A 25489-nucleotide genomic window follows, 5' to 3' on the forward strand; every position below is an offset into this window, starting at 1 on the left:
TTCATCCCATTTTCTTTGCGACTCCTTTACAACCGGAATTGTGTTGTAAATGCCTCTCCATATTTCTAACGCCTCTGTCAGATGAGGAATCTTCACTTCGTCAACTGGAATATTAAGAACTTTGGAGACGAGCGACAACACCCCATAAGAAGACAAGAATGCAGGGAGACTCAAATCTGAAACTTTCCGTACCCCTAAACCTCCTAAACGAATGGGTAAGCTTGCTTGTGCCCATTGAGTTTCATTTAACTTATAATTGAGTATTGATTGCAGACAATTTTTCAAAATGTCATCTAGTTGAAAAATTTTAGTTGGCCTGAACCATGTTGGAACGGTACGTGAAAAATAAGTCAATTTAGGAATACCTAAACAATTTTTTAAAAGGAAAAAGGCTGTATGTGCTGGTACTTTTTTCAACCTCTCGGTTATTGTTTTAAAACTATTTAGATGATCCTCCAAACAATTATCATATCCATCTTCGTGTAGTAGTGCTCCCAATAATGATATCTCATGAGTTGGTATTGTTCGTATTCCAGGTAGCACAGCTTGAAATTGAGCTTCAATGATGGGATCTGGTGTTCCCGACGTAAAAAATAGCTCACATTTTAATGGATTTATTTATAGTCCTATCTTACTTGATTCCACGAGTAAACCATTTAAGTCGTGTATGACTGTCTGTGGTGATCCACCTAAAGTTCCATCATCAAGATAAAACACATTTAGTTCTTAACGTAACGTACTAATTATTGGGTGAATTGCTAAACTAAATAGCATCGATCCTGCAGGATCACCCTGTTGACATCCGACCTGTGATGAAATTGTTCTGTCTCCGAAAAATAGCATGGACGGATTAGCATTTTCTAGTTTTTCATATGTAAATACATATTTTAAGAATTTTCGTTTTAGAAACATAAAATCACTCATTGAGGCCTATTACAACGAAATCTTAGAAAGAAAAATGCTTATTTTCCCACATCTCTTTCATATCGAGTGTGTCAGGTTTGTTTTGTCTTTGGCACGTTGACTGGCAGACCTCTACGCTTTACTTTAATCTACATGTAAGGTCCTGTTGAGGGAATTCTACCCAGCCACAAGCCAGTTACAACATTGCAAGATATTGAATCCTCTACGTGTCTTTTCGTTTATTTTGTTCTGAGTGGTGTTTCAGCACAGTATGTGTGTTTCCTTACTGTAAAATGCCTAAAATAAAGGCAAGTGTTTCATCTCGTTTGCAGAAGTTCTGTGACGAATATGAAGATGTATTTTCTGTTGATGGCGAAGTGCTATAACCGTGTGGTAAATCTGTCGCGGCTGACCAACGTTCACAAATTACGCAGCATTTGGAGAGCAAGAAGCATATTGCTGCTGCTACACGTTTGAGCAAGAGACAGGCATTTATCGGTCAACCAATTGCGTCTAGTTCTGGTGAAAAGTCAAAATTGTCTACTTTTTAAATGGATTTGTGCAGAGCTTTTGGATCCGCAGATATTCCACTTTTCAAATTAAAGAACCCTGAATTACAAAAGTTTCTCGTGAAATATACGAACTTCGAACCTCTTGACGAATCAACTTGCGAGAAACTTTATCTGCACAGGTGTTACGAGCAAACTTTACAACATATTCGCTCGGAATATGCGCATCAAAATATTTGGGTATATAGACGAAACTACAGACTCCAGTGGGAAAAAGGTGGGGAACGTGATTGTAGGAGTGTGTGTTGACGAAAAATTATTTGCTAGTGTGTAAAGAGCTTTCTGCTGCTACACATGTAACGATAGCAAGGCTTTTCAACGAAGCAATGCAATTATTGTGGGCAGAAGGCATAAAATTTGACAATGTTCTTCTTCTTGTTACAGATGCTGCAGCTTACATGAAAAAAGCTTAAGTAATCTTTGCCGTTAGTTACCTCAAAATGGTGCATGTTACCTGTGTGGCTCATGCGTTGCATAGAATATGTGAAAAGATAAGAGTTCTTTATCCTAAGGCCGATAAACTGGTTTCAAATAGAAAGAAAATTTTTATCAAGTCATCAAAAGAATAGACATTTTAAATAAAAAATGTCCTGGGATTCATCTTCGACCCGCTCCTGTAGTTACATGATGGGGCACTTGGTTGAACGCCGTTAGTATTTTGCTAAAACTTTGAACAATTCGTATCTGTCGTAAATGATCTCGACAAAGACGAAGCGTAGTCTCTAGAAATTCTACAAGAGCTGGTAAAAGATCCTTCCGTAAAACTCGAGTTAGCTTCATTTCAACAAACCTGTCCTTTTTTCTCTCGTTCTATAGAAAAGCTTTAATTGTCATCAAACACACTGTCAGCTTCAATGGGTGAAATCCGCATAGTAGAACCGAAACTGAAAGAGCTTCCTGCAACTAACGGACAAGTGCTAATGTCTAAATTTACAGACATTTTTAAAAGAAACCTAGGTTTTCAAACATTGTGTAAAATTGCACGTGTTTTGGAAGAGGAAGTGGTGAAGGAAGATGTGGTCAATTTCAGTGTTAGTGAAATTTCATGTTTCAAATTTGCGAGAATTGTTTCTTGTGACGTGGAGCGATCTTTCTCGCAATATAAGATGGTTTTTAGGGATAATCGTCACAAATTTACAATGGAGAACTTGGAGATAACTATGGTGTCCACTTCAACGCTTCCAAAGAATAGCTCGCTAGAAGATAAGCATTTTGAAACTGAATTTAAAATGTTCACAATACACGTAGTATTTAAGTTTCTGTTGCGAAATATTTTAATTTTTTTCACATATTTTAAAAATGTGTAGTACATACATAAATAAATATTTCTGAGTTTTTTAGCACATGAAGTTCCGTTCCCTAATAATTATACATACATTCATAAGGAATTAGCAATAACACAGTGAATAAAATACAGTTTGATATTGATACGTACATAAGTGAAACACAATACAAAACACAACACAAATAAGGTACTGTTTAGCGCACACACACACACACACACACACACACACACACACAGATATATATATATATATATATATATATATATATATAAACAGAAGTCTTTCATAGTCTTTTGCTTCATTAAGTTGTCTCGTTTTTGGCCGCTATATTGCACAGACACAGCAATATCATAATGACAGCTGATGCCGTGTTATCTTGCTGTTCGACGTAGAACAATGACCTTCTCAAACTGAAACTCAAGACGTGAAACAATTAAAGCTCGCTCGTTATTTTTACCCTGAGTCGTTATCTTTACGCCAGCTTTGTTTACTAATATAACTCCAACTGACCAAAGCAGTATATATATTTTAAAAGTATATATTTGTGTTACAGTTTCGGCTATGTAACATAGCCTTCCTCAGACACATTATGAGAGAAATATACAATTTTGAAAGCTTATATACAATCTCGATGCAAGACACGCCACTTTCTCTTTACAAAACATAAACTTTTAATTGTCTGTAAAAAGTAAATTTTTAATTACTGTAAACGTAATCTTTTAATTGGTTAAAAAGGTTTTTTTTATTTTTATTTTTTTTTTTAATTACTGTAGTCACTTTCTCTTTTTGCGCGCCTGTTATAAAACTCTCAATTAGGTGTTTGTCACTTCAGTTTCTATTCGCTATTGCCCATCTACTGTTCTCCGTAGTACACCTGCTCCAACAGCTCGTGTTGATCCTTTAATTCTTTCTTTCTATTTTGTTTATCATCTTTTCCCATAATTCATGTATTACAAGTCCACTAGACCAATTCATCAGCTTCTTCCCATATTTCTTAATCCACTGGGCTTCTTTCCACTTTCTTATCACACTCCTTTTCTCCCTTTCTAATCCTTTTATTCCTTCCCAATCTATCTCATGTCCTGTTTCTTTCATGTGTTTATATATTGCGTTGTTCTCTCTTTTAAGTCTAGCATCATCTTTATGTTGTTTTATCCTTTGTTCTAATCTCTTTCCTGTTTCCCCTATGTACTTCATATCGCACTCTTTACAATTAACCTGGTACACTACTCCTTCCTCTTCTGATCTTATCTCCTTTTCTTTCTTCTTTCTTTTCTCCCTCACTAGGTCTATTATCCTCTTTCCTCCTTTCCTGTATCCTTTAATCCCTTCCTTCCTCAACAGGTTCTTCAGTATCTCCGTTTTCTCGCCTAAACTTTCAATACCAAACCACCCTTTTTCTTCTTTCTTTGCTTCTTCCTCTTTTCTTTCTCTTTCTTTCTTTCTTCTAAATCTTCTCTTCTGTATCCGTTTCCCTTTAATAATTGGCACAGTATTTCTATGTCTTCTTTCCTTCTTTCTTCGTTGCTATCTCATTTCTATTCTCTTTTTCATGTTCTGTATAAAATTCTTCTTAGTTCCCCTGTCTACGTCGCTCCTCTTGTGGCAGTATATTCCGGCATCGCATTCTTTCCTTACCATCTCGTTTTGAATTTTCCTCCTCTTTTCTGTATAGTCATGTCCATGAAGTTTATTTTTCCCTCTTCTTCTATCTCAGTTTCTAGTCTAATCCCTTTTTCTTCGTCCTCAATTATTTTAACAAATTTCTCCAACTGTCTCTTAGTTCCTTTTCATATTCCAAGGCAATCATCAACATATCTACAAAATATTATAAGATTTTGTCCTACTTCTTCATTACAATCTCTGGTAGTACCGGACTCAGTCTCGAATCTATGCTTAGCCCCTCTTTTATTCTCATCAATTTTTCACCAATCATGCATACAGTATTCTCCCATATCAGTTTTAGGGCCTTCAACACCTTTTTTTTTCATTTTTTATAATCTTATTTTCCATTTCTTCTTCTGTTGTTTTTAACACGTTCTCCCTCTTTATGCTCGGAAACATTGCCTTTACATCAACACTGAACAATATGGTTCTCTCTCTTCTGTCTCCCACTTGTTCTAGGGCACGTTTTACCTCCTCTGTGTTTTTCACTCTGCTACTCTCCTGTTCTTCTCTTCTCTTATCTCTTCTGCAATCTGTTTTATTTCTTCTTCTAGTGGTTCGAAAATGTTGTTCCTACAATCCATCACCGGTCTTAATTTAATTTCTTTTTTATGCATTTTTGGGAAACCTTTCATATTCGGTATTCTTCTTGTTTTATTGATTAATGTCTTGAAACCTTGTTTCTCTCCCTCCTCAATTATTTTGATTCTTATATCATCTTTCACATCTTTATCTCCCACTACTTCATATGTGTCATCGCATAGTTCTTCCAGTTTCTTTTTGTACCATTCCTTCTCCATTACCACTGTCGCCCCTCCTTTATCTGCCTGTTGTACCACGATGTCCTTTCTTCTCCTTAAATTTCTTAATCCTTCTTTCTCTTCTTTCTTAAGGTTTCGTACTTTCCTATTTATGTTTTGTTTTACTATAACTACTGCTTTCCTTCTAATTGTTTCCCCCTACTCTGGTTCTTTTATTTCCATAATTTCTTGTTCTACTGTGAATATTACCTCTTTTACTTCTGTCTTCTCTTTTTTCACTTTAAACTTGTAACCTAATTCCAAACACTTCTTTTCTTGGTCTGTTAATTTTATATTTCCTATTATTACTACCCTATTTGCACTTACTTTTTCTTGCTCAGTCCATCCAAGCTTCTTTTCTTTTTCTTTCAATCTTTCTCTCTCTTTCTCTTCAAATTTCTTTTCCCACTTGTTCAGATCTCTCATTACTTCTTTTCTCACAAATATTGATAACTTGTCTTCAATTCTCGCTCTCTCTTTTTCAGTTCCTTTCTCATTGTATTCCACTTCTTTAGTTCTCCTTCTTATGGTGTCCCACATGAGCTGCTTTTTTGCTTTCTTAATCAAATTTTTGTATCTCACTGATTGATACATCAATCCTTTCTTAATTATTCGAAGTCCTTTCGCTGAGGAAGGCTGTGTTACATAGCCGAAACTGTAACACAAATATATAATTTTAAAATATATATACTGCTTTGGTCAATTGGTGTTTTATTAGTAACCTTGAATTTTCCAAAGCTACAATGAATAATTTATAGCTTTGTTTGTTCTCTTGCTGAAATAAAACCCTGGACACTGTTTATTGTTGTAAGCGGATTAGTTTTTAAATTTTCGTTTCTTTGTTTGGATTAAGCTCGAAAATCAGTGAATCTCGGTTAATCGAAATTCGGATAATCGTGACTCCACTGTATTTATCTTTATACTAGCTTCTTGACATAGTAATTTTTATATAGCGAGTCCATCAAAAATATAAACACACACTTTAACGAAAGAAAATTCTATACTGTGTTAGTACTAAACAGTGGCGTACACAAAGAAAGAGTTACCGGGTTTACTGCCCCACCTTCTTCCTTTTAGCATGACTTATGATAAAAATAAACATTTATCATATACAAAAATTTTGAAACAATATGAACTTGGAAGCTTTGACCCCCTTTGATGAAATTCGGCATAATCCACTGGTGTTTAATTATACAGCACATCCAAGGGTAAAAGTGAGGAGGAACGTGGGGACGCCGTCCCGCAACTTCCAAAAAATATGTGCGGCGTCCCACAGTTCCTAAAAAATTACAATGGGCAAAGATAGGCAGGGGACGGCGTGACGTCATGCCGCTACCTACCGCCCCCTACCTTTTCAGATCCACTTTTTCTCCTGAGCACATCATAAGTTTTCGACAAGTTTAATATACAATAAAGCACAATACGTATCCCACGTGCAAATTACGTAGCAGACTTCTGGCGCGACGCTACAAATTTTTCTAAAACCTTAGCCAAAAAAAGCAGAAATCGTAGCTAATCAGAGTCTTGTGAAACTTTCCTTGTGCACATCACAAATATTATCATGCATCTCAAACTTGTCACATAAATCTGTTGGCAGTTCTGTTTCAAATTCACGCTTTTCTAACGTTGAATTTCAGCGACATTTTCAAATTAGAAATACTGCTTTAAAATGCGAATTCTTGTTCCGCAAGTCTGAAGCGCGTACCTGCCAGTTGTACATCATATATCACAGTCATGGGAATACCGACACCTGTACTGCATATTATAATGATAATTCAACTCAAGTACAATTGCAGATGCCATCTATTAAATTTTGTACATATATTTTTATGGGACTGTGTGTGTTCATCTTGCTTTGTAAAGTTGACGTTATTTTGTATATAAGTTCACCTAATTTAAGTAAGTATAAATTTAATATATATACACTCACGTTAGAATGTACGAATTATATTATATTGGTGATGGACATTAGTTTTTCCTTTTTTAAGTACTAGAGGAGAGCGGCGCAGCGCACTGACCACGTATTACTCGTTAGGCTGGACGTAGTTCATCCGGTTGATAACAGATGGCGTTGGAGCGGCTCAGGCCCACACAAAGGCTTGGTTTGGTATTAGAGGGGAGAGAGATCAGTTGTAAATATTCTCAAATCTTACTCTGTCTTTCCTGCCTTTGAGGATTTGCTCAATGAAATATTCGCAGGACAGTAATATTTATTATCAGTGGCGTAGCGTACGAAGAGGTATGGGGTTTGACTCCCCCTCTCTTGAGCAAGATATTATGAAAAGATAAACATTAATGTATAGGTTCAAAAAATCTTGCTTGTCAAGAAAGGATACGAGATTGAGTGCGTGAACCTCCACCCTTGATAAAATTCTACATACGACACTGCTTATCGTACTTTGCATTCAATATATATTTGTGATAAATCATCACATGTTAAAAGAACATCCGATCATGGCATTAGATGTGCACTACGATTGGATAAATTTCTAATTGCAATTTTTATACTAATTTAAAGACGCTTAATCCAAATAAACTATTTTTAAACCTAGACGTCCATGCTATCACGAGACAAGTGACCTCAAAGGTGAAGTCTTTGAAATACCGCTTGTGTCAATAGTACAATTAGCCAGCCTTGCGTGCATTTCTAATTGTATTTTTTTTATATTAATGTGTGTGTGCCGAATCCATTGGAACAATTTGAAACTTATCACTGTGTATTGCGAGCGGTGATTATATTTAGAAATAAGTATAAGTAAAAAGCTAGTACTCACCGCAAACTAAAATATTCCTTGAAGTAGCGCTTTCGGAAATCACGGTTTCCATTATTCGAAATGAATTTAAAACATGAAAAAGAAATATAAATGTGTAAAAAAAAAAAAAAAAAGTTAGAAAGGAATAAAAATATAAATATGTGAAGCACACAACTTCTTGTCAAAAAGAAGTCAACATAGGTTCCTCGCCATTTACTTGCGTCTTTGCGTATTACTTCCTTACGCCAACATATGTGTAAATGGTGAGAAACAAATTTTTTGACAAGAATTTGTGCGCTTCATATAGTATATTTTTATTCCGTTTTAACTTTTTTTTAAATACTTATCTGTCTGTTTTCATTATCACGGATAACTACTTATCCGTTTGAAATAAATTTTGGAACAAAGTACCAACCTGAAGTTGAGATCACTTTGATTAAAGGATATCCTAAGGGAAAAGGGAGTTCAAATATTTTCCATATACTTATTTTACCGGTACGTATACGCATTTCAAATAATAATAATAATAACCATTATATTATCACCAGTTCGCAATTATATCTGTTAATTATGTAGAAATCTTGAATAGGGATAGGGAAGAAAATGTCAAACACGTGGCGTCTGTGTAGTTTGCATGGTTATTACAAGTGGTGCTTTATTCATAATTTCTGTTAATTTCTGTCAGTAGCTTGTGTTTCCCTTGTTTGCTGTCCGCGCTCATTTAAGTTTGGGAACCATTGGCATATAACATAATGGCGATAATTATGCTTTGTGAGTGTAGTATTGATTCAATGAGACTCAGGTTAATATGTATTACAGCCAGAAGGGCGTAGATAAATATGCATGTGGCAAAGGTATTTGTAGCTCTGGATGAGCCTTAACAAAGTATTACCTGAGGTGTTGAGATACATGTTTGTCAAGCCAGGCTTATGTTACGTGTGATAAGTGTGGTCTGCTCTTTAAATATACGAGGGGGGGGTCAGAAACTAAGATTACAAGGTCGATATTTCTGGAGTTTCATCTATTATAGAGAAATGAGGGGTGTACGGTAATTTTAATACATGAAGTTCGCAACTGTGCAGAGTTTCATCCACCTACGGCGCAGGTTGTAGGTAAACACAAATGGCGTCTCGTTTGGAAAACTGGTCTCGCGAAGAGGTCCACTTATTTATTTGATTTCTGTGGGCGAAACATGTAACCGCAACTGAAATTCACCGGCAGTTGGTAGAGGAAACGCCCAGAACTCCTCTCCGAGGGCATCCTCTTCCTTCACGACAACTCACGCTCGCATACAGCCCAGCAGACCACCATGCTGTTGAAGCAGTTTCATCGACCACCCTCCTACAGCCCAGACCTCGCTCCTAGGGACTTTCACCTGTTCCCGCACTTGAAGAAATATCTAGGAGGATGTCGCTTCGCTTCAGACGAGGAGGTGAAACACTTCATGACAACGTGGCTGAACACTCAAGAAAAGGATTTTTACCAGGAGGAAATCTTCAAACATCCCGTGATGCGACAAGCGCCTCAACCAATATGGAGACTACGTCGAAAAATAACCTAATGTATGTACTATCTGTTGACTGGATTGGTTGTAGGGGGCGCGGTGGCTCAGTGGAAGAGCGTTCACTTCCGGAGCTTGGGGTCCCTGGTTCGATCCCAGCTCGCGCCGTGTGGACTTTGTGGTGGACAAACACCGTGCTTGTGGGTTTTCTCGGGGTTCTCCCACTTTCTTCATTCTACCATTTCATTCATTTCTCATCATCATCGTCTCCTTTAGCCTAACCGGCATACCCGTGGGACGTAAAACTGAAAGATTTCATTTTATTTCATTTTTGGATTGGTTGTATGGAAAAATATATACATGTTTCACGGCAGGGCTTTGTAACCGTACTTTCTGAACATTTCTCGTATTTCTATAGCGGATTCCACAAATGAACGAGCTTTTTAAGTCTGTGTAACAGTACAATAGTACACAGTTTTACTTTCTTTTCAGGCGACATACTGATTTTCATGCCAGGCCAGGAGGACATTGAAGTGACGTGTGAAGTGCTTGCAGAACGGTTGTCAGAAATTGACAACGCTCCTCAACTTGCTGTTCTTCCGATTTACTCTCAACTTCCGTCAGATCTTCAAGCCAAAATTTTTCAGAAGTCTCCTGACGGATTAAGAAAATGCGTGGTGGCCACGAATATCGCAGAAACTTCACTCACAGGTAATTTGTGGAAATATTAAGTCGATTCTCTTCTATCGTAATCTTTTATATAAAGCTGAATTTGGTTTCTTTGTCCCGTAACTTTGGTTTGGTATATTTCTAGGTAGCTATAGAGAAGATACCATAAGCTATTTAGAATTTCTTTGTATCCTAAGGGAGGAGCTAAGGGGTTTAAAATTTATGCGGAAAGTAGAATATCTCAGAAGCTCTTCAAGTTATGGAGATGAAACGGTGTATAAATTATACGTTAAAAATGTTTAGGCATGTCTCTCAGCGTTCTCGAAAATTCCGTTTTAAGGGAGAAATGGGGACAATTTCTATAATATGTTCTCCATATTATCACGGTAAAACGGGTGAACCCTTTGAAATGCTATAGTTAGTATTTTGGCCGAGCTGAGTTGTTAACATTTTACTTTCATTGAAATCGCGTAATAAGAAAAGAAAAGAGGTTTCACATATACTTTTCAAATACTATCATAAACCTTATTCTTCATATTCCGAATATCGGGCATTTCAGCTTATCATCATCATCATAGGTATTCTACCATTATTGACAGGTCACTTGTTGCAACTGAGAAGCTTCCTTGTTCCACGGTCTCCTTTTTACCTTTTCGTTTTCACGTACGATTTTTCTGTTTTGATATCGTCCATTAATTGTAGTCTCCTTCGCTCTCTCCTTCTCTTTCCTGTCACCATACGCTCTAGCACGTTCTTCATGATACAGTTCCTTCTTAGTCAATGTCCCAACCAGCTTCTCTTGCTCTTCTTAATAATGTCTAAAAATTGTTCGTTTTTCGCTCGACCCTGCTAATTCTCTCCATTCTTCTCCATACCCACATCTCGAAAGTTTCCAGTCGTTTTTCATCATTTTTGCGTAGTATTCATGTTTTTGACCCATTTAGAACAATACTCCATATTCAAAGTCCGCTAGTTCAGTGGTTCTCAACCGATGTGTCGCGACACACTGATGCGTCACGCAGTTCCCTAAGGTGTGTCGCGAAATGTTATAATATCATGAAGAATTAAATAAAAATTAGTTAAAATCGAGACAAACTGTACCAGTGAACACCTCTAGCGGTAGCAATAATGTTCAAGGCTATATAGAGTCATTATAAAAACAAAACTAATTGGTTACAATATTATTATAGATATTATTATTATTATTAATAGTAATAATAAAAATATGAAAGAAGTGTGCCTGGAAGTCCTGATCGTTCAGTAAAGTGTGTCATAAACCAGAAAAGGTTGAGAACCATTGCGCTAGTTAATCATAGTTAGTTATTGCGCCTGAATCTTCAGCTCGCTGTACAGTGTAAGTTAAAGCCGCACTTAAAAGCTCTAATAGTTTACATTTAACGAATTTATTCATTCATTTATTTATTTTTATTTGTTTATTTGATTTGCCCACCAACCAACATGCAGTTATACAGGTATTAATGCTCAAATCTAAATATGAACGCAGCCCTCGCCCTCATAATAAACAGCAAGGTACAATCATATTTAGCACAATCATCATTCATTTTGATATAATTAAAGTGAAACAATACAATTTTCAACTAGCATTTAAATAGTTACAATAGTTTTAAATCGGCAAACTGCTTACACGCTAGCGTTAGACAGGTAAGCGATTGCGCAGGCAGATACAGTGGCGTAACTAAAGGTTTGGGGGCCTCCCCGCAGACAGCGTGGAGTGGGGCCCCTTCTCCACGTCCAACTTCACGATTTGGAGGGCCCTGATGGCTTGAGGCCCCCCGCAATGCGGGGTCTGCGTGGTCCTTATTTACGCCCCTGGGCAGCTATGTCTATTAGCGTGACTACGTGACGCAGTGAGGCATTTGCCGTTTATAACTAGAATACTAGCTACATACTGATTCAGAAACCTCGTCGTATTGTTCCATGCAGAAATTTCTTTCCCTCGGACCACGATTCCTTAGATGTTTCATTCAATTTCTTCCCCTCCAGTACTACAAACCAGCCCCTTAAAAGTAGGTCACAACTTCTTTGGAAGAAAGCCCCCTGGGGTGACATCTGTCGGGCTATTGAACTCTTTCCTTGGTGTTTGTTGGAGGCAGGATCTGTCGACGAGGCGGTGGATCTATTCACATCTGTTGTCCACTCAACTATAACGGATTTTGTCCCTGTAAAAACATCAAAATCGAAGAAGTTTCCGGTCTGGTTCGACAATGAGCTGCGTGATCATCTTAAAAACAAAAAGGTTGCCTGGAATCTATGGAAGTCACATCCGAGTGACTACACATACAAACAATTCGCTAAAATTAGAAGCTTTACGAAGAAGGTACAGCGACGTAAGTACTTTGAATACATGGACTCAATTGGTGATTTTACTGTTAGCAACCCAAAACTATTTTGGACTGTAATTAAATCTCGATCGAAATCTCCCGGCATACCAGCAACAGTTCATGACGAGAATTTTGAGGCTAGTGATGGTCAGAGACCCGACCTTTTTAATAACTACTTCTGTAAAACATTTACCGCCTTTCCTCCTACAACCCATCTTCCCCCTCTCCTCCCCATTTGTACTAACACCTTATCAGACCTCTCTACCACCCCGGGTGAGGTTCTGGTTCTCTTGCAGTCGCTTTCTCCACATAGATCTCTTGGGCCCGACAACATTGGCTCTCTCTATCTTAACAAAACTGCTTCAGTTATTTCAGTTCCTTTATCCATCCTATTCAATAGATGCTTCAGAGAAGGATATTATCCCATCAGCTGGAAACTAGCTCATGTGACCCCAATATATAAATCAGGACTTAAAGATCAAGTATCCTCCTATAGGCCAATATCTCTTCTTTCTGTAGTATCATCATCTGCGAAAAAATAATCAAAGACAGGCTTCTCAAATTCACGTCGCCTTATATTCACACCTCTCAGCATGGCTTTCTGCCGAAAAGCTCAAGTCTCACAAGCTTAAGTACTCTTCTTTCCTGTGCAGTTCAATGTATAAATATCAATACTCAATTAGATGTCATTTATTTTGATCTCTCAAAGGCCTTTGATTCTGTCAGTCACATTCTTCTTCTCCACAAGCTTTCCAATAGGTTTAATGTACATGGTAAATTTCTCTCTTTAATCACCAGCTATCTAAAGGGCCGTAAACAGAAAGTTGTTATTTCAGGGGCGACTTCTAACCCCCAACCTGTGATCTCGGGGGTGCCTCAGGGAAGCGTACTAGGGCCCCTGCTATTTGTCCTGTATATGGACGATCTCTACTCTCACCTATCAGTTAATCCTAGTGGCCTTTTGCTTTTTGCTGACGATTTCAAATTATGTAGAGAAATATCATGTTTCCATGACACAATTGCCCTACAGGAAGACATAAATTATCTTGTATACTGGTGTGAAATGTGGCAATTGAAACTTAACAGTAAGAAATGTGACGGTATTACAATTACTCTGAAAAAGTCTCCTGTTCCCTCCAAATACCATATTAACGATTCCCCTATAACACATTCTGCCAGTCATAATGATCTTGGTGTCATCTTTGATTCGAAACTCTCGTTCTCTGATCACATCTCCTCAATAGTTAAGAAATCAATGCGTATGCTGGGGCTTCTTTACCGATTCACTGAACTACGTACTGTGGCATCATTAACAACATTCTATAAAACTCTAATAGCACCCAAGATCGAATACTGCTCTCCCATGTGGGCCATGGCCGCACCTACACATCTCTCTAGACTTGAGTCTGTTCTCAATTTCTTTATTGCAATAGTACGTTTTCGTGTTCCCGCACTTCGAATATTGCCTAAGGAGGAAATTTTGCGATATCTTAATATCCAGACGCCGGAAGTACGCAGAAATAACTCTGATTTGAAGTTTCTTCTTAAGATTGTAAATGGGAACCTAAGATCAGAAACCCTAATTCAACAACTATCCTTACATGTCCCTTCCCGCAAAACCCGGAATACCCACCTATTCCATCTTGCACGCCCTAGGTTGACAATTATACAGAGGTCTCTTTTTCACCGAGTACTATTATAATAATCTAACAAGTGAGGTGGGCATTTTTTCGAGTTACCCGGTGTTTGAAAGAGCAATAAAACGCGTGCTGGCTAAATAATATTACTTGTGCACTCTTTATTAATACTATTGATGTTACTGTTGTTTATTTTTTAAAATTCTTTTTCTTTTTTCTTTTTTTTTTTTCTCGCTTGTTGACATTTTCCTGTGTAAAATGGCACAATTAAGCTGTATCTGGGAATTTGTTCAATAAATAAATAAATAAAGTGCTCTGTAATCTCATGACTAGAGAACTCGTATCGTCGTCCAAGTTCAAAAGTTGCTGTAAATACATTTTCTTTAATACAAATTCGAATAGTGGTTCGGATTTCGCTTAAGTAGTGTGTTCGTGCTGTTACACGCAGCGTGGATATACAGCACAATCACATATTGAGAAATGTATGACAAAATAACTTCACACTTCATTTAGAAAAAAGAATGTAATAGATTAAGAATATATAGCCATTTGTAATTTGATGTAAAAATATAGAACGAAATTATGTAACAAAAACATACGAAATAGTAAAGAATAGCAAGATGTTGTTCCTGCAACTGATTAAAAGTCCAAAGAGTACGTTTCACTTAATTATCCGTAACTATCTACTTAAACCGGAAGTGACAGAAATCCACTACAACTTCTGGTTTCTGTTGCTCAACATAGCAATAAATATAAGAGATAGTGAGAACCGTTTCTTGGAATCTATTTAGCATTTTAATAATAGGTACTATCTTCTCTCTTAATTCTAGTCAAACCGGAAGTGGCAGAAATTACTATTTTCGGTTTTAAATTTGATCGCTATAAGGAAAAAATTACAATAGAAAGGGAAAAGCGGTTTTCTACAATGCGTCCCAAGAATATATTCCATCTCCATTGTAATTTCTCTGCTAAACCGGAAGTGGTAGTACTTTAGTTTACAGATCATACATGTAAACATGCATTCATAGTGCACAGTAACTTTACGCATACTCTATATAAGGCATTTACAAACTCTTGTGACTACTCTCTCTGTATGAACTTAAATTATAAAGATAACCAAGAAAGTTCTGTCACTTTTTGTGGAGGTCTCTGTTCAATTGGCCCTCACACCGTGAGTTGAATGCAAATGGAGATAAGGCGAAGATCAGTTGTTGGTGTGGGTATATCCAACATACTACCTGGAAGGAGTTGTGGCAGTTCAATTACACCGTGAACTTCTGTAAGGACAGAGTGAACATGGGACCTTCACCGAGCGTCATAAGGGCGTGTATGTTGTACGAGTTCAAACTGGGGTCAAACCCCGCTGCAGCGGGGCGGAAGATATGCCAGGCCTTTGGTGAGAGTGTCGTGACTACGCGGACAGTGCAGCCGTGGTTTAACAAGTTTAAAGACGGTGACGAAATACTCAAAGACGCACCACGTGCCGGAAGACCAACACATGTACAAAATGAAGATCTTCAGGCAGCAAATGAGGCGCAGAGTGACCAGATATGTGAGGAACTGGGACTACAATTCAGTATGAATGGAGAAACCATTCGGCAGCACCTCCATCAACTTGGGAAGCACAACAAGTTGGGTCGAAGGGTCTCTCATGATTTGACTCCGGGCTAGAAGGCAACGTGATCAGACACCCGTGTTTCTTTGCTGTCTCGTCTGAGGAAGGAGCCGTTTCTGGAGAGGATGTTGACATGTGATGAGAAGTGGGTTCTGTACGAAGCTCCACGACGCTGTCATCATTGGTTATCATCCCATGAACCGGTTTCAAAACAGCCGAAAACAGCACTTCTCCAGAAGGTCCTGCTGTGTGTTTGGTGGACTGTTCGTGGCATCGTGCATCGGGAACTGCTACCAGCTGGTCAGAACATCAATGCAACTCTGTACTGTCAGCAGTTGAGACGTGTTGAAGAAAAACTCAAAACTCTGGAGCCAGTATTTCTGAATCGCAAAGAGGCCCCTCTGTTACAGGACAACCCTAAGCCCCACGTGGCTAGGATGACCCGGGATACCATTCTACACCTTGGATGGGAAACATTATTGCATCCGCCGTACTTCCCGGACATTGCATCGTCCGATTATCACCTGTTCCATTCCTTGGACAATCATCTTATAGGACACCAGTTCAAATCCCTAGTAGAGGTGCAAAATGCACTTGATACCTTCTTCACTTTACGGCCCACCAAATTATACCGGATGGAATCCATGACCTTCAAGAACGTTGGCAGAAGGTCGTCAATGCTGATGGTGACTTTTTGATTTCCAGGTACGTCTTAGGTGACATATTGACGTTCAAAGGTGGTGGGTGAAAAAGAGACAGAACTTTCTTGGTTACCTTTATAATAACTCACATTTTTATTGTATAGAATTAATCAGTCAAAATAAATATATATATATATATATATATATATATATATATATATATATATATATATATATATATTATTCCTTGTTATGAAATTACTGAATAGTTTCATGAAAGTTAAGTAATAATAATTACCCACAAACAAGAAAAAAAGTAAGAAGGAACTACTCTATAACTACGTTTCAGATCTCATTTTGATCAACTTATTGGAAGTTCAAAGAATGCAACCACGTTGAGACTATTTACTTAGCCACAATAAACAAGAATAATATATTTCAGAGGTTTTGTTGACATTAATAAGCTGTGTGTATGAAAAATGCACCCATTTTATCCGAAGTAGAAAATGAAAACTTATTCATAAATTATTTGTATTTTGCTTTCAGTGGACGGCATTATGTTCGTCATCGACTCAGGTTATTGTAAATTAAAAGTTTTCAATCCTCGTATTGGTATGGACGCTCTACAAATTTATCCTATTAGCCAGGCCAATGCGAATCAAAGAGCAGGTCGTGCCGGACGAACTGGACCTGGACAGTGTTTCAGGTAAGAAATTTTACACTCTTAATATAATGCAATCAGGACGTAAATAAATTCTTAAAAAAAAAAATACATTTCAGTTTACATTTTTCCGTGCAGATCAAAATCAATCTGTCGAGTGTATTACATAGTGCAGCAATTAGGAAGTGAGACTGATTTTTTTTCTGAGAAGTTAGTTTTGGCACAGAAGTTTTTCATAGTGGTGAATCTTGCGTCTTAGCAAATATTTCCAGCTCGGGTGGTGGTCAGTGCGGCGGGTGACGCAGCTAAGTATAGACTGATGTGATTTCTTATCCCCGTTTCAACAATGGAATAACGAGTGAATGTCGAGTTTTGTGTGCGATAAAGGAAACTCAAACGGAAACATTGTTCGAAAAAGTTTATATGGTCAATTGCTTTTCTCGTTTCGTGTTTTATGGCATAAGAAATCTAATATTGTCAGGATCAGAGCGTCTGGTTCCAAACAGGTTTGTCAGAACATCTAAATGATTGACAGAGTTCGGGGAGTAATTTTGATTGACCTGAAATGCAAGTTTCAGGGTAATATCAAACCTTGCGAGAGTGAATGAGGAAACACCTCTCGTTAGAGATACGTTTCAGGTCTTTTTTCTTTCTTTTTCTTTTTTCTTTCTTTTTCTTTTTTTCTTTTTCTTTTCTTTTCTTTTTCTTTTTTTTTAATTTTTTAACTACATGGTGTTCACACTGCAGTTAAATTAATCGTTGTCATTGACTCAGTACAAGTTTGAACTTGCTTCAGTTGCTACACGATTGTTGAGGGTGTTTGAAGTGAAACGTGTTTCTGAGGTGCGCTACGAAAATTGATTGGCGATTGAGTTCGAGCAACGTTCTGCCATCAGATTTTATGTTAAGCTTGGCGAATACTCTATGACTTCCGAAAAACTACAAAGAGCTTGTGAAGAAAATCCAGGACACAAGTGTTCAGATGGCGAAATTCTTTTTAGAAGACCAACAGCAAGTGGAAGACGAATCTCGTGCAGAAAGACCTTCAACTTCAAAAACGGATGACAATATGGTGAGAGTGAAGTCTCTTGTGAAGTCAGATCGTCGATTGACAGTGAGAATGATCAATAGTGAGTTAAATTTGAACATGTTTACCGTCCATCAAATTTTAACACAGGATTTGGATATGAGGAAAGTGTGCGCCAAAATGGTTCCAAATCTCCATATCACACGGCAGCCTTCAGCAATGAATTTTTAGCAGATAAAAGCAATCATGTAGTTTATTGTTCTCCCTATTTTCCAGCTCAGTCCCTGTGACTTCTTTTTATTCTCTTTGCTCAAAAACCACTTCAAAAGGCGCCATTTTGATACTTTAGAAAACATCCAGAAGAGCATAACCGACGAGCTAAAACGTATTTGAGCATTGCTACCAAGAATGGAAATAACGTTTCATCACTGTGTAGCTGCCCAGGGGGAACTATTTTCAAGGGGATAACCTTGATTTGTAAAAATCATAGAATTATTTTTACAAGAAAATCAGTCTCATTACTTCTCTAACACATCTCGTACATGTCTCTTCATGCTATTTCGAGAGAGAAGAAAACTATTTGAAATATAGATTGTGTTATAAAGATTGCAAGAATTTATGCAAATAATGTTCAGAAAAATAAAATATTGTTAATGAGCAAATTTAATTTAATTTCAATAAGCTCAAAATATTCTTTTGCTCCTCTAAATTATTATAAACTGTTAAAAAAAATTAAACGTGGACTTTCGTTGACAACTGTCAATATTAAGATTAAGGTAAGGAAGAGTATTTAGTAAAGATAAAGTTATGGAAATTAAATATCTACACTCATAAATAAAAAAACATCTAGCTACTTCTCACAGAATGGCGTCTGATGTATATGCTAAGACACTTATATAGACATGACAAAGAATACACTCACTAGAACATATTTATCAATTTAAGAAACACCTGGAGTTGGAAATATGTATATGTCTGAGTTGGCAACGGTCATCGCAGCACTGGGCTATTAGTGTGTTGGGCCAAAATCTGTACTACGTGAGGAGCAGCAGAACGGAAGTGTGCATTAAACGGAGCAAACTGTGATAGAATAAAATGAATGACTTCTCTGATTTCCAGAGGGCGAATGTTGGCACTTGGTTATGTGGAGCGATCATGATGAAAGTGGCAGATGTGTTGGGTATGTCGCGAGTGACAGTGTTTAAGGCTATGACGGCGTACAAAACTCACAGAAAAAGTACATCAGTGAAAAGGAACAATAGTCGAAAGAAAACCCTCAGTGACAGTCCCGCTGAGCATTAAAGCGGGTAATTCTCAGAACCTTATGCGACTGCGATGTAAGTAACGAAGGAACTCAAGGGGCACCTCTCACAACCTGTGTTGACAATCATAGTTCGTCGCGGGTTGCGTGATATAGACAAACGGAGTTGAATTGAACGAGCGAAACCACTGATAAATGATCATAACGCCTTAGCAGAACGCCGATGTTGTCCGAATATGCAGCATGGGCCATTGATGACCGTGAACGTGTGATATGGTCGGATGAGTCATTGTTCACCTTATTTCAAACCATGAACCATGTTTATATATGTCAGTCGCCCAAAGAAGTGTATGGTCTTCAGTGCTTCCGCCCGTTCGTAAAATATGTCGGCTCTGTAGTGCTATGGGCCGTAGTATCCTGGTTTTTAGTGGATCGTATGCTATCGCTTCCTGGTCCTGTCACTATACTTGATTATGTGGCCATTTTAGAAGACCATTTTCTTCATATTGCCCAGGTACTGTTTCCGGAACACTGTGTTCCATGATAATAATCCATCCATTCGCACAGTTGAAACTGTTGCAGGCTGATTTGAAGAACATCGGGATAAAGATGAATATCTCCTCTGGCCCGCCCACTCTCCAGATCTGAACTTTATTGAACATTTGTGGTCCGTTTTGGAGACACGAATCCGTCGAAGCCCTTCCTACTGGTCTAGCGACTATCACTTTGGTGGACGTGATCGTGTTTTCTATCTTGTGTGGGAGAGCACAAAAAATTCAATCATTCGCTTTCATGAATCATCCGTCTCCTTCAACCTAAAGAATGTAACCCTGGGACGTTAAATTAAAATATTTCATTTCACTTGACGAGTCCAGTGCAGATTTTCACCTCATTTCTCTCATGGAACTGAGTGGTGCATTGCACGCAGAATTGTATAATATTCCACTTATTACTATTCACAAGCTCTATGACTTCATTACACATCACATCAGAGTAGTTCTGGGACGAAAGGTAGCTTATATTAATCTGATGTTTCATTTTTTTAGGTGTTGCTCTTAATAAGTGTGTCTAGAGGTCACAGTAGCTTAGTGATAGAGTGCACCCTCTAGTGCGTAGGATGCCCTGGATCGATTCCAGCTACACCAAGTAGGCTTTGTGGTAGACAAACACTATGTGCGTGTGTTGTCTGGGGGTTCTTCTGTTTCCTCCCACTTTTCTACCATTCCACTATTATCATCCATACCTTTATCACCGTCTCCCTTAGCTTCGGTGCATAATCGTGGAACGTCAAACTCCAAAGAGAAATAAATAAAATAAAAATAACTATGTCTATAACGAAGTCACACTATCGGATCATTCGAAATACATGAAAGTATAACATCGATAAATTGAAATTGTTCAATTTTCTTTATATCATTTATAGAAAAACAGGCATACGAAACGTTTTACATTCGAATGAAGGGATCAAAATAAAATCTAATCATGGCCACAGTGATCGAAAATTGGAATAACATTATTGTCACTTTAATGTCGCCATCAAGCACTGAAGAAGAGAAAACAAATATTTAAGATACGTATTTTGTGGACAAGATGTTATTTGTGAATGTAAGCATTTAATTTCCAAATACTGTATCTGTACAGATACCTTTTCTTATTTTAGTCTTGGGAATGATGATAGTAGTCATCGAAAATTCGACGCTTAATATATATTTTTTAAACAATCTATAATAATTTGAAGGGGTGAATACCTTTTAAGTTTATTGGTAAGATTGTTCTGCAAGTGATTTACATGATAATGTAATTTATTGTTTTCAATTTTTCGGTTGAAAATCAACAGTTTTGGTGAAAAAAAAAAAAAAGAAAAGAAAAAAGGATAAGGTTGTTTTGAGGGAAGAAGTGGATAACAAAATTCTTAATATTGCACTGTAAAACAAAAATTGAATTAGATGGACGCTGTTTTATGAAATTTGCGCGTAGATGTTCAGTGTTTCCAGTAATCTAATCGCCAATTTAATAAAACAAATGCTTATTTACATTATTATTATTATTATTCTTTCTTTTTCAGCATAGTTTAAAAGATCTGCTTTGTCCACTTAGCTTCTTAAAACCTTCAAAACATCATCCTATCTTTATGAATATAGTTGACGCTTTTCAACCGAAACCTTGAAGAAATTACATTTACTGACAGGGTATAAAGTGAAGTAAGACTTTGTTATTGTTTCTACATCCTCAGTTCATATAAGAAGACACAGTTGATTTCTTCTTTTCTTTATTTTTTGAAGGTTATACACCGAGAGGCAGTACAAAGACGAATTACTAGTTACAACTGTACCTGAGATTCAAAGAACAAATCTAGCCAATACAGTGCTACTACTTAAGTCACTAGGTGTTCAAGATTTGTTACAGTTTCATTTCATGGATCCACCTCCTCAGGTTAGTAAGACAGACTCAGTTTCATTTTATGCCAAAAATGGAATTTACTTGTAATGAAATTGATTTTCATGTAACTAGAAATTTTGTTAATGATTGATTTGGAGTTGATCGTCCCGTTCAGCACCGAGGCGATATGAGCTGAACTTAGAATCCGAACTACATGACCGCTCACCAGGAATCAAATCCTGGTCTCTGTGCTAACCATGTAGCTACGAGGGAGCTCTTAACTGAAAAATTGTTTCTAATGTTTAGTTTTAAACACATATAATTTGTAAGTGCTTAATAATAGTACTAGTTGTGCTATATGGTTGCGAAACGTGGTCGCTTTCTTTAAGGTAAGAACGCATACTGAAAATATTCGAGAACAAAATCCTGAGACAAATATTCGGACCCAAGAGGAACGGGAATGAGGAATGGCGGAAACTTCATAACGAGTAACTGCATAATTTATACCGTTTACCAAACATTGTTAGGGTCATCAAGTCTAGGAGGCTCAAGTGGGCGGTCATGTAACCAGAATGGAAGAAAGTAGTATATATACTGTATGTATGCCTACTCGAGCCGAAATGCATTAGAAGAATACAGTACATACTGAATATTTAACTGTGCTGCAGCACGCAAATGTTAACTAATATGATCAAATTAAACTAGAGAGAACGACAATATGCTTTCCCCATATTTTACCTAGGGATATCGCTCATTAAAAATAAAAATTAAGAAGGACAAATACTTTCGTTGTAATCAGCTGTATATTAAGTTTGTACTAAATATTGAATAGTAATTTGCGTTAATTTATGCATTAAACAATTTGCTTTTTATTTTGTTATTTTTTAAATATTTATTTTAAAGGGTAATATTTATTTTAAGGTATTTCTTGTTTTTGTTTATATATAAAACGTAACACAAAAATGTTGAACAGGGGCTGCGGTGGCTCAGTGGTAGACCGTTCTCCTCTGGTGCATTGAGTTTTTTGGTGGACAAACACCATGTGCGTGGGTTTTCTCGGGGTTCTTCCGTTTCTTCCCACTTTCGTCATTCCACCATTTCATTCATTCTCGTCATTACTGCTTCCTTGAAAGTTTTTTTTTTTTTTTTAAAAAAAGAATAAAAAGAAAAGTGATAAATCATAATTTTATCGTATATTGACCGTCATTATTTTTTCAATACGGTGTACGATAAATAACAATGTATTTGGAGTATTGAATTAAATCTTCTGTTTTCTTATACACGTTAAGTGATTAGGATGTTGGCTATAATAACTATTTTATACATTTTAACTATCCTATGTTGTTAAAATTTATCAATACTTTTTACGTCCATTTCAGGATAATATTCTAAATTCCTTGTATCAGTTGTGGATCTTAGGAGCCCTGGATAATACAGGTAACTTAACTCCGCTCGGTCGTCAAATGGCAGAGTTTCCACTAGATCCACCGTTGTGCCAAATGTTAATTGTCTCATGCGAAATGGGGTGCAGTGCTGACATTCTTATTATAGGTAAGATTAAAAACAAAAACATTTAAAATTATATAGTATTGTCGTTATCTTGTGAATCTAGCAAGAATAATACTAGTAACGTTTGCACAAATCAAGTCTATTTTGATGTTTTCTGATGTTATATTTTGAGTTGTTCGTGGCAATTGATCGGATAATATTTTTAAAGACTTAACTGTAGAAATTGGTATATTCTCCAACCCACTAGAGTTCGTGCACTAACAAGGATCTTTGCATAAAGGACTTGTAAAATATAAACGACAATCGTATCTACGGGATGTGATCAAAAAGTACGGTGAATCATTTTATTAGAAACAAAGTGATAAACTAACGTGGAATTTGATTGAATCTTCTTCAAAGTACTGTTCTTAGCTAACAATGCACTTATTCCAACGTTGAATCCATTACTGGAAGAATTTCTGGAAGGCTTCTTTTGGAAGTCCGTTCAGGTACTCTGTCGTAGCCCTCTCAGTGTCAGGAATGGTGTCAAAACATTTTCTTTTAAGCACGTTTAATTTTTGGGAAGAGCCAGAAGTCGCATGATACAAAATCTGGTGTATAAGGGGGATGTGGACATACTTTTTCCGGACAAAAACTCGCGGATCGAAAGCAAGGTGTGGCATAGCGCGTTTTCATGGTGAAGAAGGAAGCCATTTGCCCATTTAATCGGCGGTTAAAATGTTCTTCACGGACCCATACGAGATGTTTAGTTCTTCGGAAAGTTCTCGAATAGTCATTCGCCTGTTTGAACAAATCGTTTGTCCACTGTTTGAAGAAACCATTTTTGCACGTTTTCATCTGTTTTTGACGTGAAGGACGTCTCGGTCGTTGCTCGTTTTCAACCGACTCCTTGCCGCTTTTGAATCACTCATAACACTTGTAAACAGTCTTCAATGTCACCGTTTCATCGCCGTACATTAGTTTAGACATTTCGTGAGATTTTTTGGCACTTTTTTGCAGCTTAGAACAAAACAATGTTGGCGCGCGACAGACATTCTTATCACATTCTCACTCTTCTCCCTCTGGAAACCAACTAATATGTCACAACTCGTTCAAACTCGACACTGACTGTACCAAAGGTTTAGGCCACTGGACTTACTGGTTGAAATGGATAATACAACACCGATAGATGGCTCTGTGCAACTACATTCACCGTACTTTTTGATCACACCTTGTATATATCCTAACCATGCATTGACATCGGAAAGCAATTAAGGTATAAGTAAGTATGTGATATGGTTACTGGATTCACAAACATTTTTGTATGTACGTTCAAAGTATGTGATTTTGCATAATATAAGAATACCTTAAGCTTTATTAGTTTTGAGGCATCACGGTGGGGTAGAGCACTAACGTCTGTTTCGAGGGATCCCTAGTTTGATCACAAAGCCATATGAGTTTGTGGTAGGCAACATCATATCTTGGGGTTTTCTCGGGTTCTCCCATATTTTCATTTCGCCAATTAGTACATAATAACTCACTTTCAGTAATCGTCCATCTTCTTTAGCCTACAGGACATAGACGTTAGACTTAAAACTACACATTTCGTTTCATTTCATTTTATTTATTTATTTATTTTTATTTTTTTAAAATTTTTTCTGTGGCTGGGGCATAATTATCAAAACAATAAGAGGCTTAACTATTACTTCTTATTCGTGACGGTAGTGTCCATTAACGTACAAGATGTACACATAAAATATATGCATGAACTTTCATTTCTGTCTTTTAGATAATAATCATACGTATATCTGTTCTTTGTTCATCGTGAAAATGATCCTTGTTAAAATAAATCCACATGTATATAATGTACAATTTTCTAAAGCAACTACAAACACTATTGAAGATTATGGTATGTAATGCAGTTTCTTGTGTGTAAACAAATTGATTGTTAAGTACTTTCTAACCCAGCTAGTGCCCCGGCTTCGTTTCCCGGTGGGAACACTCGGTCGAAAAGCTATAAAAGCTTTTTCAAACCAGCCATCCTGGTGACGTTTTTTCCTGGACTTCCCTCATTCACACCAGGCAAATGCCGGGATGGTACGTAACGTACAAACCTCAGGCCACTTCCTTCCTTTCCCCTTTCTCCTGATAGTGGGACCGAGGGACATCATCCCTCGAGAGTAGACTGGGTTTGGTAGTCATGTACAATGAAATCCAGATTTCAGAAATATTTGATAATGCGAAAGGGCAAGAGTTGGGATCAGAGATGACCATTTAGCATTTGGGTTCACT

General features: G+C 37.2%; 1 protein-coding gene across 3 annotated transcripts in view; it reads left to right on the top strand.

Moving 5' to 3' along the window:
• Prp16 (ATP-dependent RNA helicase l(1)G0007) overlaps positions 1–25489 on the top strand; it is a 107712-nt gene that overhangs the window by 63586 nt on the left and 18637 nt on the right. For all 3 annotated transcript variants that reach the window (XM_081745334.1, XM_081745333.1, XM_081745336.1), the window contains 4 exons: positions 9970–10188; positions 16928–17087; positions 21613–21763; positions 23089–23260. In XM_081745334.1, the coding sequence (XP_081601460.1) occupies positions 9970–10188; positions 16928–17087; positions 21613–21763; positions 23089–23260 (702 nt within the window). The remainder of the gene's footprint in view (positions 1–9969; positions 10189–16927; positions 17088–21612; positions 21764–23088; positions 23261–25489) is intronic.

This window comes from Thermobia domestica, chromosome 18, assembly GCF_964235325.1.
Source record: "Thermobia domestica chromosome 18, izTheDome1.hap1.1, whole genome shotgun sequence".
Lineage (NCBI taxonomy): Eukaryota > Metazoa > Arthropoda > Insecta > Zygentoma > Lepismatidae > Thermobia > Thermobia domestica.